This window comes from Ipomoea nil, unplaced genomic scaffold (genome assembly GCF_001879475.1).
Source record: "Ipomoea nil cultivar Tokyo-kokei standard unplaced genomic scaffold, Asagao_1.1 scaffold2779, whole genome shotgun sequence".
NCBI classification, from domain to species: Eukaryota; Viridiplantae; Streptophyta; class Magnoliopsida; order Solanales; family Convolvulaceae; genus Ipomoea; species Ipomoea nil.
This window is the reverse complement of record NW_017619207.1, coordinates 3,343,852-3,363,667: the sequence shown is the minus strand read 5'-3', so window position 1 is coordinate 3,363,667 and position 19,816 is coordinate 3,343,852. Positions and strand designations below refer to the sequence as shown.

The window sequence follows — 19,816 nt, the reverse complement described above, 5'->3', positions numbered from 1 at the left end:
ATACATGGAACTTATTATGTGACTATGTTGTACGTACATTTATGTTGTCACTTCTATGTAATTTGGATGGTTTCTCCTATGGTTATGCGCTTGTTTATTTGAGAAACATCTATAAGGTTGGACCAAGAACAAATGTAGGGTTTATTCATAAAAGACCTAAGTTGGGAATCAAAATGCATGTGATGCATATGTGGTATTACTCACACTTTAATTTAGAGGGCATACCACTATGATTCATGTTTTTGATCTTCAACAAAGGTTGTGCTAATACTTGCGCCAAATGAAAAATTGTAACATTTTCCATTAATGTTGTACAAATGAAGTTGTGTAAGTTTATTAGGCCAAAATTAGCCATTGTGACAATAATTAGTTTTTGATAACTAATTACAATCAAGAATGAACATAAGGTTTATTCATTGAAGTTTTATTACCACATAAAGTATTCAGAGAACAAGTTACATTGTGATTATAAGTAGATACTACTCACATCAAGAGGAACTATCTCTATAATTAATGTTTTTGTTTCTTTGAGTTAATACTTGCACCAAGTGTGAGAATGTAACATTTTCCGTTGTAATAACACTAGCTATTAAGTGGTGCAAGTTAGTAGGCCATTTATGGCCATTATATTGTGGTTTGAAACAGAAGTTACGATTTCCGTTACTTAGCCTATAATGATGGCACGTAGGCTATTTATTTAAGCATGGTTCTCACACTGCTCCTGTTACGACCTTACAACTACACCATCTAGTTACTACAGGAGATTAGTGGTAGACAACAAACTTTAACCCATTGGAGTTCTTGAGGCAATGATTCAATGATTCAGTGAAGGTATCAACTATGGCTAAAGGTATGCTTGATCTTATGCTTCCGCTATGAGGTTAGATCATTACAAGTAATATTGTATATTTACTCTAACAGGTATGACAAAGAATCAAGTTTGCAAACTCAAGAAGTCCTTGTATGGCCTTAAAAACCTCCTCGAGTCTGGTTTGATAGATTCACCCAAAGGTGATTTTGAAGTTTGACTATAAACAAGGTCAGTCTGATCATACTCTGTTTGTTAAGAAATCTCATACATGAAAAATTGCAGTGTTTGTCAAAAGAATTATGTGGAAGAATTACAGAATTTGAACAAGTGTTTGTCAAAAGAATTTGAGGTTAAACATCTTGAAAATCTAAATTATTTCCTTGGGATGGAAGTGGCTAGATCAAGGCAAGGCATTATTGTATCTCAAGGGAAATACATTCTAGATCTTCTCAAGGAAACTAGCATGCTTGGGTGTAAGCCAGTTGATACTCCTATGGATAGTCAAAATAAACTTAGCACTGAGAGCGAAAGTGCATCTGTAGATAGTGGGAGATATCAACGACTTGTTGGACGCTTGATTTATCTTTCACACACTCGATCAGATATTGGTTTTGCAGTGTGTTGTGAGTCAATTCATGCACAGCCCTACAGAGAGACACATGGAGGCAGTCTATAGAATTCTTAGATACTTGAAGATGACACTAAGAAAAGACTTATTTTTCAAAAAGACATAAAATCGCAACATTAAGATGTACTCAGATGATGATTGGGCATGAAACATCACTGATAGATGGTAAACTTCTGAATATTGTTCTTTTGTTTGGGGTAATCTTGTTACATGGAGGAGTAAGAAGCAATCAATGGTAGCCAGAAGCAGTGCAGAAGTTGAGTATAGAGCACTAGCACAAGGAATTTGTGAAGGGATTTGGATAAAAAGGATTCTAGGTGAATTGGAACAAGTGAGTTCATCTCCTATACTAATGATGTGTGACAAAAAGGCAGCTATTAACATAACAAAAAATCCAAGCAACTATTAGCATAACAAAGAATCATGTTCATCATAATAGGACTAAACACGTTGAAATTGATCAACATTTCATCACAGAAAAAGTGACTAGTGAGACTATTAAATTGAACTACATTCCTACCAAGCAACAAACTCAGACATCCTCACAAAGGCTCTACCAACACCTAACTTTGAAAATTTAATTTGCAAGCTAGGATTACATGATATATATATATATATATATATATATATATATATATATATATATATATATATATATATATATATATATATATATATATATATATATATATATATATATATATATATATATATATATATATGGACGCACTCAGGTGCGAATAAGTGCCCAGGAAGGAAATGCGAACGAATCAGCGCGTGACACGTGTCCAGATCTAATAACTTAAAAAAAAACGCGATGGCATTTTCGTAAATAATTGAACATCGAAGTGCAAGTAAAATCTCTTATAAGTGCACCTATTTTCACCTATAAGTGCATGTAATTTTGCCTTGTTAGCATTCACTTTCCGCAACCATTCATGCACCTGGGTGTGCTTATAACTATATGTGCAACTATTTATAACTATAGGTGCAACTACTTATAACTATATGTGCACCTACTTTCACCTATAAGTGCATGTAATTTTGTCTTGTTAACATTCATTGATCTGAGTTCACTGGGTAGTAATACTCCTAAAAACCACTCGCAAACATTCATACACCTAGATGCAACTACTTATACCTATGTGTGCAACTACTTAGAACTATAGGTGCAACTACTTAGAACTATAAGTGCAACTAAGTATTGATGCTCAGTGTAAATTTTTACTTGCACCTATAATACATTTTACATGCACTTGTAATACATTTTACTTGCACTTCGATGTTCAATTATTTACGAAAATGCCACCGCATTTTTTTTAAAAATCAGTGTTTCTCATCCATTAGATCTGGACACATGGACGAACAGAATCCATTCCTATTTCGCGCCTGAGCGAGCCGTTCGCACCCGAGTGCAACTCTCTCTCTCTCTCTCTCTCTCTATATATATATATATATATATATATATATATATATATATATATATATATATATATATATATATATATATATATAACCCCACACTTGAGGGGAGTGTTGAATAGTATGGAATCAAAGTATTTTAAGAAAATATCTTAGGAATAATGGAGAGATTGAGGGTTATTTTCAATATCTCCTAGAAATCAACTTCTTGATTTTCAATTACCATTTTTTAAAGAAAGAATTAAACTAATTAGTTATTAGAGTAGCAATCACACCATCAACCATTATTCTAAGTAAGAATTTCATAATTTCTTCACTATCAATAGAGTACAAGTTGAATCTGGCAGATTAGCAGGGCAGTCTCAAAGTCTGAAGCTAAAATGGGCCATAAAGTCTTTAGCTTTTCAAAGATAAAATATAGTGTCTACTCCAAGAACACTTGAATCCTGTCTCCCATTGTATCCTTGAAATCTAACAACTGCTTCCCTCCCTCTTCAAAGCTCGTATCATCCAAAAGTGCTTTCAAGTTCACCCCCACTAGTGCTGCATACAGAAGAATATGCGAAACAAAATAAGAATATAAATGTCTATACAACTGCTAGTCTGCTACTGCGAAATGGATCATGGATGTAGAGAATACCTGGGACTATATTTTTTATTCCTTCCAAAAATCCAGCCTTAAAACAAAGGGATAAAAAGTGAGAAATGATTCATCAATAATTTAGTCTACTGGCAACTTGGCTGGCTAATTGTTAAATGTAACATGAGTTGATCATAAAGTTCCACCCCTTTTAAAGTTGACCATGATGCCATACAACATGGTAGGAGATTTAAACATTTCAAATGCACAAAAACTTGAAAATGTGCGAAAAACATTTATTACAAAATGAGGAACAACTTTATGACTTGAAGAAAGTCTTTTTATCATTTTCTTTTACTTTCAGAAAAGCAGTAGCAAATAGTAGTGTGACTTACAGGAATTCTTATGTCAAGTTTTTCAAATCCATCTCGTCCTGTAATTTTAACTCTCAACTTTCGGGACCAAATCCCTGAGAAAGATCCTCCTGAACTATCTCCATCGTAGGGATTATACACCTCAGGAGTTAATACTTCAACCACTGGATCTTGTGGTTTTTGACTTCGCACTTCAGTATCATCTTGTTCGCTGTTCTCCGATGGAGTGTAACCTGGTATTCAACAATGTAACTATGCAAATTCTCATGAAGTTTTTGTAAACTGAATGCATTCAGATGCAAAGAAAAAAAGTAAGCTCTCATTTTATTTGGACTAAAAGACTAAGTTTTTGCTTCCCATAAGCGATTAGATCAATGCATAATAATACTAATAATAATATTAATTTCATAATAAAATAATAATAAATAAATAAAAGGAAGAAGAAGAAAAGTTGTTTAAATAACAATATTTCTAAGACCCTACTAAGATTGGATAAAATGCAGACATGTGGCAAATGCATAGTGCATGCAGTTGTTCTAGCCCTTCTGGTGTACCCAATAACAATAACAAAAAGTGCAGTTGTTCTAATTGCAAGAAGAACACTAACCTTTTTGTGAAGAAGGCTGGCTGGTGCTGGTGGCATAGCGCCTCTCTTCTTCATAATAGGCATTAAAACCGAGTATATCTTTCATTTCTTCAAATGATGGCATGCTTCCAGGTGAAGGCAAACGACCACTTCTAATTGCTGTCAATGCATCCTGAAGATATCGAAGAAAATAGCATGGCAGCTTAATCTAGAAGTCATTCTGGTATGTGAATTTTCAGAAGTAAATGGAAGGAAAATGAATGTAGGATTTAGTTATTTAAGCCAATATTCGTGAAATAGATCAGATGCTTTGGAACGTGGCAAATAATAAAACTTCTCTTTTAAATCCTTCTATCTTGCTCTAACCTGCTGTGCTGCAATTAGATCCCGTTGGAAGCAAACTTGAAGGGTGGGACACCCCACAAAGGTTTCTCTGTTTCTTAAATCTATTTATTTGGTCGGAAGGCATGTTATGGAACCATTACGACAGGTGATAATCTCAGAAGAAGGAGAATCATATATGTCAACTGTTATTTATTTGGTTGTATAGATTCTTTAGATAGGCTTAAGCTTGTATACCTGACAAGTGCAGATTGCAAAAGGCCAAAAGCTATTGTGAAATTGCTTCTCAAGAGAAGTACAAGATGTTACCTGCATTGCACAGATGGATACCCCTAATAAGGAAAGCGGGTATGCCACAATTTTGAAACCAATATCCTCAAGTTCAACTGGTGTGAGTATCGGCGTTTTCCCTCCACCTTCAAGCATGTTGGCCTACAGAGCATATAAGAACTTTGTTAAGAAAGTTTATCAATGAAATCCCATGGCCGTGACCACGAGTAAGATTGTCAAGATTTATGAGAATGCAAGGTCATAAAGATGTTCCAGCTTACAAATTAGTACCCTATAATATTGTAAGCAATGTTGTAGAAGGCGCTAGGCGGCCGAGTATAATAATAAGAAAAACAGCATACCAAAAAAAAAAAAAAAAAAAAAAAAAAAAAAAAAGACACTCGGCCGAGTTGGACGAGTTGGGCGCCAAGTTGGCTGACTCGGGCACCTTGGCCGATTTTTGCAACAGTGATTGTAAGAGACTGACTAGTAGAATTACCGAATCACCTTTTAGTAGCAACAATCAGATTGAAGTGTGATGTTATCTGAGAAATATATATCTCTATCTTTGCAAACAATATAGCCAAAATATGAAACCAGGATTAAAGGTAAAGATCCTTGGTTTACTTGAGGTTGTAACTCGAAGTCCCAAAGCATGCAAATGCATTTTAGAAAATGCAATTGTGGCAGAAGATATGCTAGAATTGTAATGTGAAAAGAAGAATGACCACGGAAATCCCATTATAGAAAGGTAACATTTTTGCAGCAGTAGCTAACAAGAAATGTGGTAAAGCAAGCAAATACTTCTTTAACATTATTCTTCGAAAAATTTACTTCAAAAAATAGATCTTCATAAAAGGTTTCTCCTTTATACATCAAATTAAGAGAAGATTGAAATCATTGTTGTCACAATGCTGACTTTCTGGGCAAGGTGCCACCCGACCGCCTAGTCGCTAGGCAATGAGTGTGTGTGTGTGTGTGTGTGTGTGTGTGTATAATAAGCCACTAAGAAAGAAAGAAGAATGCAAAAAGAAAAAAGAATGGCCAGTTGGCCAAGAAGAAGGGTGAGACTCCGACGTCAACGGAAGGGTGAGGCTGGGAGGAGGGGAGTCAGATGCGTTTGGCGGTGAAAGTCGAGGCTGGGAGGGTTTTCACTTTTTAATCGACAAATTTTTATTTATTCACTTTTTTTTAATAACTCAGGTCGGAGCCAGGTTTTAGTTTGGGTTAGGCATCCAAGACGTCGCCTGGATGCCTAGGTGACACCCGAGCTCGTTATGCGTCCGGTCTCCACCGACCGGATACCTAGGCAGCGCCTTGACAACTATGATTGAAATACAAACTACTTTAGTAACATTGAGTGGTAGAAAAGAAGGATTCCAAAAAAGAATGACCATATTGTTTAACATAGGGGCATGACTAACTTTAAAAGTAGGAAGAACTACTTTTAAGATACGCAAAAAGGGCATACCATCTTTGGAACCTTTGGAGAAACTTCACAGAAAGATTTCATCTCTTCCTTTGATGCAAGGGCATCAATGAACAAAACATCCGCTCCAGCATCAGCAAAAGCCCGAGACCTCCAAAGTGATTCTTCAAAGGAAATTGCTTGACGTGAATCAGTACGTGCTACAATCACAATGTCGGCTCCACTCTCTGTCCGAGCATCAACGGCAGCTTTTATCCTCAGGATTGCTTCCTCTCTGGACACAACTTTCCTGCCAAGTGTATGACCACAAGCTTTTGGAGAAACCTACCATAGCCAGTAATAAAAGCATTTAGACTCTTAAACAGCTGAAAAGAAATATATCAAGGATTTACCATTAAGCTCTATAAGTTATGCAACCCTTGTCACAAATACCAACTAAACAATCTGCCCATTTCGCCCCCTTGGAGCTTCAGGTCACAAAAGGTAGCAGATTAGGACTTTTGCCTAAAATAAAAAAATGCTTCACTTTTGAAATCCAAACTTAATGTTCACTTTGAATTAACTAATATCACTTTATATTTGATAGGGTGTGCACAAGATAGTACAAACATAGAAGGACCACTATGCAGTTTAAACATATATAAGAAAAAAATTTCTCTAAAATCCAGGGAGGCTGGGACCCAGTCCCCCCAAAGCCCTGCCCTTGCCCCGAGATGATCTCCCAACTGCCGCATACAAACAATGCAAGTCTGAGAAGAAGCCTGCTTGTTGGCCAAGCAATGTCTACATGTGAATTTTTAAAGCCATACGGATCTTTGAATTTGGAACTAGAAAACCTTTCTGTAATAATCTCCGCCTATCTCTATATCATTATGGAAGCTTGGCTGGACAGATAATATGACTTCTCTAATTGGTTATGAAATATACAAGGGTGCACATTTTAAAATTTATGCCAATGCAACCAATAGGCAACATGAAAACTATTAGACAAAATTAATTAAGATGAAAACTACAAGACAGTTAAAGGCGCATTGCATCCAGTTACACAAAATCTCCTTATTGATGACAGCTTGTCATACAAAAAGCAAGCAGTAGAAAGAGAAGAAGCGTTACCTAAGAATGGAAGAAAGATCTTCATAAAGTACTACATGAGCTTTATAACAATACAAACCTGATCTTCAAGTAGTATTCCTGCATAGCCCGCTCTAATATACCCTTTGACAGTTCTCTTAACGTTCATGGCATTACCATACCCATTGTCTCCATCTCCAATTAAGGGTATGGAAACGGCTTCTGTAATTTCTTGTCCTTGAGCCACCATCTCACCATAAGAAATTAGCCCCACATCTGGCAATCCCAACTTAGCAGCCGATATTCCAAACCCTTATGAAAGCATGATAGTTTAGTATACTGCAGTATCTAGAAGTCATCCCAATATACATATGTATTTATGACTATAGGAGTAAGATAAGAGAGATCAAGGGATCAATTGATAAACTGACAGCTTCTAAATATATGATTCTGCAGGTCTTTTTAGTTAATAGTCTCGTCCACATCAAATATTAATTTTTCATTTTTGTTGTCAATGAAACAAAATGCATTGAACCATGATTAAGGTACTCTCACTCTCTCTCCCTCTGTTGGGTAAAGGGCTAAGTCCGATGGCTAGGAGATTGTTAGGCCTAGACTGGCGAAGGATCAAGTCCAGCATCTGTCCCTCGAAAATGTGGTGATAGTATATAAGATTAAAGTTGCGTCTTCGCTGTGAGCTATAACTTTTGGCATAGTGATAAGTGCTTGATCATAATAAGTGGTATCGAAGCCACTGTGCTGACAGGTTCTGAGAGAAAGAATTGTTGGGTGGATGCCAAGTTCAACACCCTGACCCTGCCTCGAAAATGTGGTGACAATATATAAAGAAACAAAATTCGCCTATCATTGTGAGCCATAGTTTTTGACGTAGTGGTAAAAGTTTGGTCCAATCACCCTCCAACCATCAAAGGCAATAAATGAACAAACTAATTATGTGACTGAAGTAAGTATATTCCATACAATGCACTAATGCTGCCCTAAACAAGAAAAGCAAAGCAAATAAGCGCTAACAGAAATCAGTGAGCTAAAGAGTAGTACCAGTAGTGAAGCCAAAATTGAAGCCAGCTCTCTCGACGAGCTTTGCACTGAGAGCATTGAAACAGGCGGGGCCCAGATAAATCCCAGGCGATTCTAGGATTTTCCGAAGAATCGTCGCCTTAGAGTCCTGCGGGTTGGCGATGGCTGAAATGGTTGGGACGGAGCTCCCGCCCACGTAGCCCTCCTTTTCAGTGTAAAATCTCCCATTTCGCCGTCCCCTGCCGTCGCCACCGCCATTGATTCTAATTCCGACCCCAGTGCTCTGCTGGTGAAGGGGCAGGGAGGAAAACTGCGTCCCAGCTTTGGAATTTGAAATAGGCGCAGAGCAGTTGCTTCTGGAGTGGATGCAACTTCCAGCGTTCATTGTTGCAGCCATTGCGTCTGCGTTCAGTTCAGGTGGATTGGAGTCAGGGGAAATGGTGCGAATTGCCAAATTATATACAGCTGCTATAGCATTAGCATATAGTATTGCTTCACCGAACTAAAGTTAATAACACATTTACTAAAATTCAAATTTATAATGCTATTTTGTATTATTAGATCATAAAATCATTAACACAAAACTTATAATAATTTATTTTAAACTACAAATAAATTATACTTGTCTTTGATAAAATATAAGAGTTTAAAACTAATAAGCTTATCTAATTGAAAAATTAACCAAAAGTTATAAGACAAAAATAAATGGAATTTGTTGTAAAATAAGACCTTCTTACCTTCTTGGTGAATCGTATAAATAATGCATTATTATATAATAAAGTAGAGAGAAAGCAAGATATATATATATATATATATATATATATATATATATATATATAAAAGAATCATTAACTATTTATTTTCATCCTTCAATCTAATATATATAGGATATATAATGTCCTAATAAAACATATAGGTCCATAGTCTAAAAGATTTTTTAAACAAAAAAAAATATAGTCATAACCAAATTTATTTATTTGCAAAATTTTCTTTGACATGATCAAATGAGAACAAGGTCTTCATGTAAAAATTTCCTTTGATGGAGGGTTTTAGTAAAAAAATAAATATTATGGGGTTAATTTTATAATTTTTGAAAAGTTTTAAGAGCGGAGTTCATTTTACAATTATTGCAAACTTGAAAGTTTAATAATGGTAAAGTCAAAAGCCTTTGATTTATAGGGTTTCTCTTCTCAGGTATTTTATACGGTCGCCGCCTCCGTGAAGCAAGCCAATCAAAGGCAACGTCCGATAGTCTTCCCTTGTTGCCATCTCCATCGCAGGCAGCGTCCGCCTTTACCGTTTTCTCCTCTATCTCCACCGCTACCAGTTGTTACTCCATTATTTTCACACTGTTGTTTTCCCTTTGCTTTGTTTTACTGGTTTAATTTTGGTTGCAGTTTGTGTTTTTCCTCTCGTTGTTTTGACGAGTTTTTTCCTCTCGTTTACTTCGCGAGTTCTTCTTCATAAAGCATGAAACTACAAAACTGGTCATGGCATATGTGAATCTCATCCTGGGTGACAAACATGACAATGAAAAAAAGACTCCTCTAAACTACTGTTGGAATTTTTAGCAAAAAATGGCATTTTTGAGTGATTATTTTGTGGTACAAATATATGTGGGATCCACTTCCGATTTGTGTCGGGTCAAAGTGGATTCGGGTTCTTCGTAGTGAGACGAAGAATTTGATATAATGTACACTCAAAATGGGTAATAAGTGAATGAGAAATTGATTCTCAAAGTGAACCTATTTGAGAGAAGTCAACAACTTAAAACTATTGTTTAGTGGCTAATTAAGATTAGCACTAATCTTGGTGCTAATTACTTAGCATTCACGTAGAATGCTTGTAATTTAGCTTTGGAAAAGGTTAAGTTGCAACAGGGTAATTAAGCTTTTGAAAGCTTGATTAGTGAATTGAGTTCGGTGGAGAAAGAACTCCTTTCGTTCTCCTTTTATAGGAGCAGCACGAGTCAATGCTATATGCATTGATTCGTGTTGCACCATTTCGGTGCTTGTGGACCACTCGGGTATGATTTTCGGTCCCAATTCGTTAAACCTTTGGGTTTGTACAAATTTCTCGATCCCTCAGATACTTTGAAACAGGTCATTATGATAGGTTTGAATTAATCGCGTATTAAGTTCGTGACCGTTGGTATTATTACAATAATAAGTACGACCGTTTCAAACGTTATTATCCAATTATTAAATTGGATTAATGTTGGTTTAACGTGTCATTTAGTGGGCTAAAAATTCCTCTCTTTCCTATAAAAACTAGGATGTTGGCGGAATGTTTTTTCACTCCGTTTTGAAAACTCTCAAAAACATTTTCCTTTGTTTTCTCTACTCTCAATTCGTTTACAAAGGAAAGAAATTTTGTCAAACATCTTCCGTAAAACATCGTAGTGCTCAGCTTGTGTTCTTGTTCGCCGGACTTTGGGTTTGAGTGCTCGAACGCCAAAGTCGTAATTCGTTTATCCTGGGAGATTGACGCTACAACGCTTCTAGCACCCTCGAGAGGTGGCAAATCGGTTTTAAGGAGTGTGTGTGTACACACAACTCGGATTTCTGCTTCTTCTTCTTCTTTTTCTTCTCGTTGGGTTAAAACCTCAGGTTAGAAACCCTATCTTGTTTATTTGTTCTTGGTTTCGTATCAAGTGTTGGGATTATTTTTTGATAAAATAAATCCCTATTTGGTTTATATATATATATATATATATATATATATATATATATATATATATATATATATATATATATATATATATATATATATATATATATATATAGGGTTGCCTTCACATGCAAACTCCCTTAAAATACAAACATGAGGACAAAATCTAGTCATAGGATGTGTGTAGATGGACGGATTAGATGTAGGGAAACAAATTAATTAGCAAATCTGATTTACTGGGAATAAGGGTAATTCTGGCAATGCAATCCTAATGTAATTATGGAATATAAATCATAAGTATATTACGCAAGAATTAGGGAGTTGTAAGTATTGTAGGAGTTGATTTGTATGATTACAGTGTGATTTTTTTTTTTTATAACTTAAACAAACGTGCATATGTGACTCTGTGCGTACAGGGTGTGGATGTTTATGAATACGAATTGCAAAATAGTAGAAAATATGTTCTCGGAATAACGACGTTGTGCGAAAGAGGTGTGGCTCTTATTCATCAGTATGCACACGGCATTGTGCGCATGCACATGCCGCGTGTGCAACCCAGAATAAAAATATGTGCGCTAGTTTAATGAAAATCTAGCATGCTGGCACTTTTACGAATTAAAAGTGTTGCCACTAACATATAGTGAAATGAATATTATTGCAATAATGATGTGTTAATCAACAGGGGAAGAGCAAAGCGGAGACGGAGTACCGGACTAAGACTCATTTCACCATACGGAACCAAACAGTGGTTAACTAGCTGCAGTCATGAAAACACCCTGCACATGTTGGGCAATGATTTGAAGCAATAGAAGATAAAATAGAATTCTATCAGGCATACACGACCATGGTGGGGTTTGATATCAGAAACAACACGATGCGGAAGACTAAGTAGTGGGAGGAGACTAAAGAGCAACAAAGAGAAAGCAGCTATGAAGAAGAAGAAAAAAGTAAGGACGTGCGCTACGTGTGACGGCACAGGGCATGACAACCGAAATTGTCTAGACATAATTGAACTATCAAAAGAATAGAATGTCATTGTTTTAATAGTAGGGATGGAAAACTGTTTTTAGAAATCGTATTAAATATACTGCGAACAGTTGGTTTATCAAATTTATTAATTCTTTTAGCTCGAAGACGTCCAACCCTATGCACACACAAGTACACAACTATGCACACGACACACTAGTGTGCACAAAGATGGATGCATTTTGTTGGGATTTGCACTAATATGAAATGTATGCACACAGTTTCACACCGACGTGCACACGACGGCGTAACGGCCAAAAAGGGTTTGGAACTCTAATAGCTACAGAATGGTAGTACTAGTAATAGACAATACAACGGAGTTATCCAGCGAGGTACACACACAGCTTGATAAGTGGTGGAGTGCACAAACACAAACACATCTATACACACAGATACACAACTGTGCACTTAAGATGGAGCATTTGGTTGGGGAACACGTATGCATACACTTGAATGCTGAGGTGCGCACGGGCTACGTAAAGGACTTACACGGATTGGATCTCCTATAGGTATGGAATGATAGTTGTATTAACCGTATTAATATAAATTAGAACGGTGTTACCAGGCATTGAGCACACACACATACACATGTGTGCACAAAAAGAACAAAGTAATATCTTGTTAATCGGTGGAATGCACACACACGAACACATCTATGCACACAGATACACAACTGTGAACTCAGAAGGGAGCATTTGTTAGAGGACACATATGTATACACTTGAATGCTGACGTGCAGACGGGCTGCGTAAAGGTCTTACAGGGATTGGATCTCCAATATGTATGGAATGATAGTCATATTAATCGTATTGATATAAATTAGAACAGTTTTATTGGGCATAGAGCACACACACCCAAAGAGAGCAAAATAATATCTTGTTAATCGGTGGAGTGCACACAGACGAACACATCTATGCACCCAGAAAAACAACTGCACACTCAGAGAAATAGATGTAAAATTATTAACTAAACTGAATACGGGGATGCTAAAATAGTAGCTATGAACTCTAGTGTGCATGTAAAGCGCTAGGGGGTGTGTACAGGCACAAATCTAGATCAAAAAACACGGCAAACTAAATATGTCTCCAAAACACCAAATAGGTTCAGTGGGAGGAATGATATAGTAAGTGCAACAAAATGACACCACCTACGCAATTCAAAAACCACCGAGGCTAGAATCAGTATAACTATCCCAAAAAACACCTAACATTATAATCCATACACATAAATGCACCACTACAGACCACCCGGGAGAAAAGAAAGAAACTGCGACGCCCGAGAGAGAGGTTCCTGCACCAATGCAAATTCAACTTGGATGTTGCAATTTCCTCATGTATTGAAACTTAAGCTGGTGGGGCTTAGCTGTGGTGGCTTTAGTAATGCCACAATCCAATTTGGACACCCCTTGACCTAGATATGACTCCATGTGCTGCATGAGATACACCCCACATTCGACCTTATTCTTCGAATCCCGACAACCCCATCTGCATGTGCTTCGCATCCAAATCCGCACTGATTATTGACTTGGCAGGGTCAATATTATTTAAGAATTCTGACAGCATGTCCTTCTGTAGTACACAAATAACAGCAAATCAAATGAAAACCACCAAAAAGTTAAAACATGAATTGCATAAACAACACCAGTAGGGACATGTGAATACAAACCAAATCTTCCGGAGAGTCGCCATATTTCCACTACTTATTAGTTGGGACTGTGGAATTGTAAATAATCTCATACCAGCCTTTGCGGAAATCAACATATAGAAGAAAAAAGTGTTCGTGTCGTAGAATAAGGAACATAACTTGCACAAACAACCAAAGTGTAACACTGTGAGCACAGGTCCAAACATAACTAACACACCCAATTCTGGTGTGCGCACTATCGCATACCGGGTGTGCATAGTAAGGATACCAATATACACAGCGTGTACTACCAAAAAATAACAAAATGTAAATTCCTTTAAAAATTCCAAACTGTAAAGGGCAATAAAATAACATGAAACCATAGTGCCACTTTATTCACTAGCTCCATTCCAATACAGTTAAACACACATTGGTGATTTAAAAACAAAACCACAAAAGTTTGGTGAATGTGAAATGGTGATTGAATGACATTAGAATCTTTTAGCAAACTGATTATTCAAACATAGTTAAGCACACATTTCAGTTCATAAAAAACAAAACTTAACAAGACAGAAAATTTTAAAACGAATACACACTGTGACACTGCCAAGATATTGCATCAACAAAAATGAACAAATTCAACAACAAATGCAAAATAGGAATCAATAAAAAATAAAACCCCAAACAAACTCAAACGGATTTTGAAAAAAAAAATTGAAACTGGCCAGAACCACCACCACCAGTAAATTGGCCCCAACCGCCACAGTAAACCCAAAAACAAAACCCACACCTCAACAACCCCCCCCCCCCCCACACCAAACTACCCCCAAAACCACACCACATCGCGAACCACACACCCACGACCCAGAAACCCCCACCAACAAAAACCCTAGGTACCAAATCCGGGCAAAAAACCCCAATACCCGCACCCCAACCCACAAAAACCAGCACCTACAAGCCAGCAAACACCAAAATCACCCCGATTATACCCAAAAAATGTAGAAAAACACAACCCCCCCCCCCCCCCCCCCCCCAAAAAAAAAAAAAAAAAGCACAAAAGACAAACTAACTAACCTCGATCGACAACCAGTGGACCCCGCCTCTTCACTGTGCCGCGGTCCCCCGACAACCATGGCTACGTGGAATTGAAGAACAGAGAAGCAAAGCCGTGGAAGAAACGCGTGATGCGGTGAAAGCCGACACCTCCTATGCACGAAGATAAAAGAAACGACATAATAGAAGGAAATCTCAACGTGCGCATGAAATTACATACTAAAATCTGTGTAGGATTTAATCACTAGTAAAATACCAAACCTACCCCCCTTAACATAAAAACCCATTAAATTAAAGAATTCACCACGCGGGAATCACAGCCATCAAAATGCAAGATCTGATGATCCAGATTAGTCCACATGTTTGTACTTTAAGAGGTGTTTTCACCTGAATGTAATTCTATATATATATATATATATATATATATATATATATATATATATATATATATATATATATATATATATATATATATATATATATATATATAAATCGGTCCTGGTGCGGGTGTGCGCCTCAGGTGCGGTTGTGCGGTTTAATCTGAGTCATTCATCACGCTTAAATCAACGTCCAAGATTATAAAAATTAAAATAATAAAAAAATACGGTGGCAATTTGGTAATTTTTGGATCTAGGTCAAAATTAAGCTGAGTGGTTTTGTGATTAAGGTGCGTGAGTTTTGTATATAAGGTGCGTGAGGGTTGTGCATAAGGTGCGTCAGTTTATAAACTTAGATGCGTGAAGTTAATACTTATAGTGCATCAGGTTAACACTTAATGTGCGTTGTTCTAACACTTAAGGTGCATGAGGTTTGTGATTAAAGTGCGTGAGGTTTGTGCTTAAGGTACGTGTGGTTTGTGCTTAAGGTGCGTGGGATTTGTACTTAAGGTGCGTGGAGTTAGTGATTTATGTTAGTAGTTGTTGAAACTTAAGGTGCGTGTGGTTTCTGCATAAGGTGCGTCAGTTTATAAACTAAGATGCGCGAAATTAATACTTAAAGTGCATCGGTTAACACTTAATGTGTGTTGTTCTAACACTTAAGGTGCATGTTTCTATCACTTAAAGTGAGCCATTTTTAGCTTATGCTTCTTTCTTCCATACACGCATTTTTTTTTTAATTTTCATTGATTTGAGCCGTTGATCTGAATTTGAAACGGCTCAGATCTAACCGCACGGGAAGCTATATATATATATATATATATATACACCAAGACTATATGGTCTAATGGTACCCGGGTTGAACTTCCATTTAGAAGGTTGTAGGTTGTGAGTTCAAGCTTCAGTGGAGGCGTTATTGGTTCTTTTATCTAACTCTATAATAAAGCAAGAAAATTTTGCCAATCATTGTTTCCCGCCCATTGGATAAAACGTCATTGTGCATTTTTATGCAATCATTGTTTCGCATATCCTATGTTAAACTACGCCGTTTTGCATAAATAAAAATGATATAATTGCCGGTTGTTTGAAGTTGTACGCGTGCCTATTGTCTTTTCGTTTTTGCCGTTTTCTTTATCACAACTCTTCGTATTCTGAAGTGAATCTAATTAAAAGAACACTAAAGTCCTTTCGTCTCAAGAAAACCATTTAATGTAGAATACTTGGTACTTTAAACAACATCATTATCATGCTCAGATAACCAATGGTTGAATAAACAAATGGTAACATAATATATATATATATATATATATATATATATATATATATATACACACACACAAAGAAGACGCAGAGTTGCATTCTGCAATTAATACATTTTGAAAATTTGCGTCTTTCCCATACACAATCGGCTGATCCTTCATTTGAAATATCCAACGCTTCAAGGTCTATAAATAATCATCTTATTGGTGTATAGTATTCTTGCCACTCGAAAAACTGATTGCTTACAACCCGAATATAATATCAGGAAGTTTAACAGAATGCCATCAATGTTCATACTTGTGAAGGACATTAAACCTCAACACCAACTCAGGGCAGTTCGTGTTAGAGCAGTCAGAGTATTCGAAGTGCCAGAGAAACGGGGAGAGGGTAACAGCAGTAAGAGTATGGAAGTACTAATGCATGATGAAGAGGTAATGCTGTCTATTTTTGTTCATTCATCTAACTGTTATCTATTTTTGTCCCTTCATATATCACTAATCTCTGTTTTTTTTTTCAGGGAAGCTATATTCATGCTAGCATTCTAAAAAATCATGTGGTGAAATATAGAGAGATATTCAAGGAAGGAAAACTGTATGAAATTAAGAATTTCATTGCTGCGACAAATTATTATGTGTACAAGATTACACAGCATGAATATATGCTGAAATTGAACTACAAGACAGAAGTGAAGGAGATAAACTCTTTAGGATTTCCTTTTAAAATGTTTCGATTAAAGAGTTTCAGTTCTTTAAAAGAGACTGCAGATGTGAACGACAAGGAACTTATTGGTACTATCTATTCATTTCTATCTATTTTTTTTAATATCCTATGTTAAGCTCAACTGCTAACAACTTAATGAAAAAATTTCATTTGCCAGATGTTATTGGTCGAGTAATTGAGATCTATAATCCTGTGGATAAAATTATAGGTGGAAAGGCAACGAAACTGATTGACTTTCAGATTGAGGATAATCTGTAAGTACTCATTTATTCCTGTTTTTTCCTATTAATGAAGTACTGATTGACTTCATTTGTTTCTGTTTTTTCCTATCAGTATTGACTTTATTATACTCACATAAGTTGGTTTGGTTTTTACTACTATCATGGCAGTGAGAACACACTGTCATGTACTCTATGGAATGAACATGTTGCATCACTCATGCCGTATTACAATTGTGATTCAATCGAACCACTTATTGTTGTGATTCAGTGCTGTCGTGCTAAGTTGGTTAGTGGTGAGTTTCTATCCTCCTTCCCATTCTAGCAGCTAATTACTCATTCCAGACAACTAATGTGTTTTTTTTTCCAGGTGAGGTTAGAATCACCAGCTCATATGATGCTACCAAGCTATGATTCAATGAAGATTTTGAGGAATTTCTAGAGTTCAAGTCCAAGTAAGTACACTAATGTAATTCTATAATGTTATTTAAATGAAGTAAAATATTGCATCACATTTTATATAAAAGGCATCAGATTTAATTGCTGGAAGTAATAAGCAGTAAGCCAGATTTAAAAGCTTAGTATGAAAGGCATCAGATTATAAGTTCATCACATGCCTATTTTCTGGACAAAAAGTTAGTATAAAAGGCAAATAGACAATTAGGCATATAAAAGTATGGGTCTGAAATTTGTTTTTAACCATATGCCAATTCTCTGCACCCAAAAAAGATATCACAAAATGCAAATAGGCAATTAACTAACACACATTACTTACTGTTTTGAGAAATAGGCAGATTAGAATCAATCATTCATGTATTCGCATCATATGTTGAGAAATAGGCAGATTTAAATTTCATACACAAGTATGGGCATCAGAATAAAGTTTAATCACATGCCACAAAAATTTTACTGATTATTTTTATTTCAGTAAATGATGGGCATGAGTAATTATTTTCATCACATGCCAAATTTTTGAAAAAAAACAATTAGTATAAAATGCAGATATGCAACTATCAAACAAACATTACAAGTTTTTTTGGCAAATAGGCATATTACAATCAGCTCACTTTGTTTCATTTCTTCAACTATTGGCATACTGTTATGGTCTTTGTTCACATACCAAATATCTGCAGTGAATATAATGCTTGATATTGCCAATCACTGATTTTGTTTAAACTTTTTATGAAGCATGAAATCTGAAAGAACTCCCATGAAAAGTTTGAGTACGGGGACTCTGCACTCACAGGATGCTGGCATTAGTGACTTTAAAAGTGGTGGACTCATTGTGACTACCTGCTACGACCTTAAGAGGACACAAGTGGTAAGAAATAGAAACTACTTTATTGACTGTTTATTTAAGATCTGAGTTCTTATGTATATTCTATAATTTTTTTTTTGAACACTGTAGGATGGGGAATACTATGTTGCTACTGAAATCTTGGGTTTAGATCTTGATGATGGGTGGTATTATGTGTCGTGCATGTCAGCTGGCTGTAATAAGAAATTAAAAGATGATGGAGGATCACTTGTGTGCACTAAGTGTCATAAGCCATATACTATGGGTACTGTCAGGTATAAGGTGGTCATCATTGCTTTAGACAAGAGTGGAGATGCTCCACTCTTGCTTTGGGACAGAGAAGTTGCTGAGCTGGTTGGAATTCCTGCATGCTTATTGTATCAGAAATACAAGGAGGTAGGTTTAGTAGTACTTACATGAACCTATGTTTTAGTTGTATATATGCATCTACTGTAATGTTCTAATTCAATTCCAAATGGCAGACTGATGTTGAAGTCCCCCCGAGTTGGATGCTATTGTGGGAATGAAGATGTTGTTTAAAGTAGGTTTAAAATTGGCTCTAAAGCGGGGTAAAAATTCTCCTTTCAATGTGTTGAGGCTGTTAAGGGACGAACATTTGGTCCAGACTTATAGTGACAGGTTTGTCGAGCACCAAGAGCAAGATTTAATCTCAAAGATGCTTGAGGAGGAAACAAACAGTGCTGAAAATTCTGAAGTAAGAATGTCTTACTAAACCTAGATCTATGTTTTTCATTTTGTTATTACCTACTACTAAAACTTACTAATCCTTTGTTTTATATACAGGAAGCATCTATAGGTGTAGAGGTTAATAGTCCTGCATCTATGCAGCCCTCTCAACATGAACCTGATGACACTGTGGTCAGCTCCTTAGCAACCAAAAGGTCACTCTTGGATGAGTTTTCCTCATCCAAAAGTCGCAAGAGAACAACAGCCCCAACATCAAGAAGGAGAAGACAACTTGAATGAAATTCTACTGTGGAAAAAACAATTTTTACTATTT

At 36.3% G+C, this 19,816-nt stretch overlaps 2 protein-coding genes across 2 annotated transcripts; one reads left to right on the top strand and one right to left on the bottom strand.

Moving 5' to 3' along the window:
- Window positions 1–3,069: 3,069 nt before the first annotated feature.
- LOC109157230 (2,3-dimethylmalate lyase-like) lies at window positions 3,070–9,022 on the bottom strand. Its single transcript, XM_019305128.1, has 8 exons — window positions 8,573–9,022; window positions 7,614–7,825; window positions 6,485–6,766; window positions 5,053–5,175; window positions 4,423–4,573; window positions 3,837–4,048; window positions 3,502–3,538; window positions 3,070–3,404 (listed from the first exon to the last, which is right to left on the bottom strand). Exons 1-8 carry the CDS (start codon window positions 8,946–8,948, stop codon window positions 3,286–3,288), a joined length of 1,512 nt encoding a protein of 503 aa, XP_019160673.1. The 5' UTR covers window positions 8,949–9,022; the 3' UTR covers window positions 3,070–3,285.
- Window positions 9,023–16,838: 7,816 nt separating this feature from the next.
- LOC109157324 lies at window positions 16,839–19,322 on the top strand. Its single transcript, XM_019305223.1, has 9 exons — window positions 16,839–16,991; window positions 17,078–17,348; window positions 17,438–17,534; window positions 17,670–17,787; window positions 17,869–17,873; window positions 18,687–18,819; window positions 18,907–18,962; window positions 19,071–19,191; window positions 19,278–19,322. The coding sequence occupies exons 1-9, from the start codon at window positions 16,839–16,841 to the stop codon at window positions 19,320–19,322; spliced, it is 999 nt and encodes a 332-aa protein (XP_019160768.1).
- Window positions 19,323–19,816: the final 494 nt, after the last annotated feature.

Coding starts and splice junctions, on each gene's coding strand:
- LOC109157230 (XM_019305128.1), bottom strand. CDS start 8,948: ATGGCTGCAACAATGAACGCTGGAAGTTGCATCCACTCCAGAAGCAAC. Junction 6,767..7,613: donor GAATACTACTTGAAGATCAG/GTTTGTATTGTT, acceptor TGGCTATGGTAG/GTTTCTCCAAAAGCTTGTGG. Junction 4,574..5,052: donor TATCCATCTGTGCAATGCAG/GTAACATCTTGT, acceptor CGATATCTTCAG/GATGCATTGACAGCAATTAG.
- LOC109157324 (XM_019305223.1), top strand. CDS start 16,839: ATGCCATCAATGTTCATACTTGTGAAGGACATTAAACCTCAACACCAA. Junction 17,349..17,437: donor GAACGACAAGGAACTTATTG/GTACTATCTATT, acceptor TTCATTTGCCAG/ATGTTATTGGTCGAGTAATT. Junction 19,192..19,277: donor TGTATCAGAAATACAAGGAG/GTAGGTTTAGTA, acceptor TCCAAATGGCAG/ACTGATGTTGAAGTCCCCCC.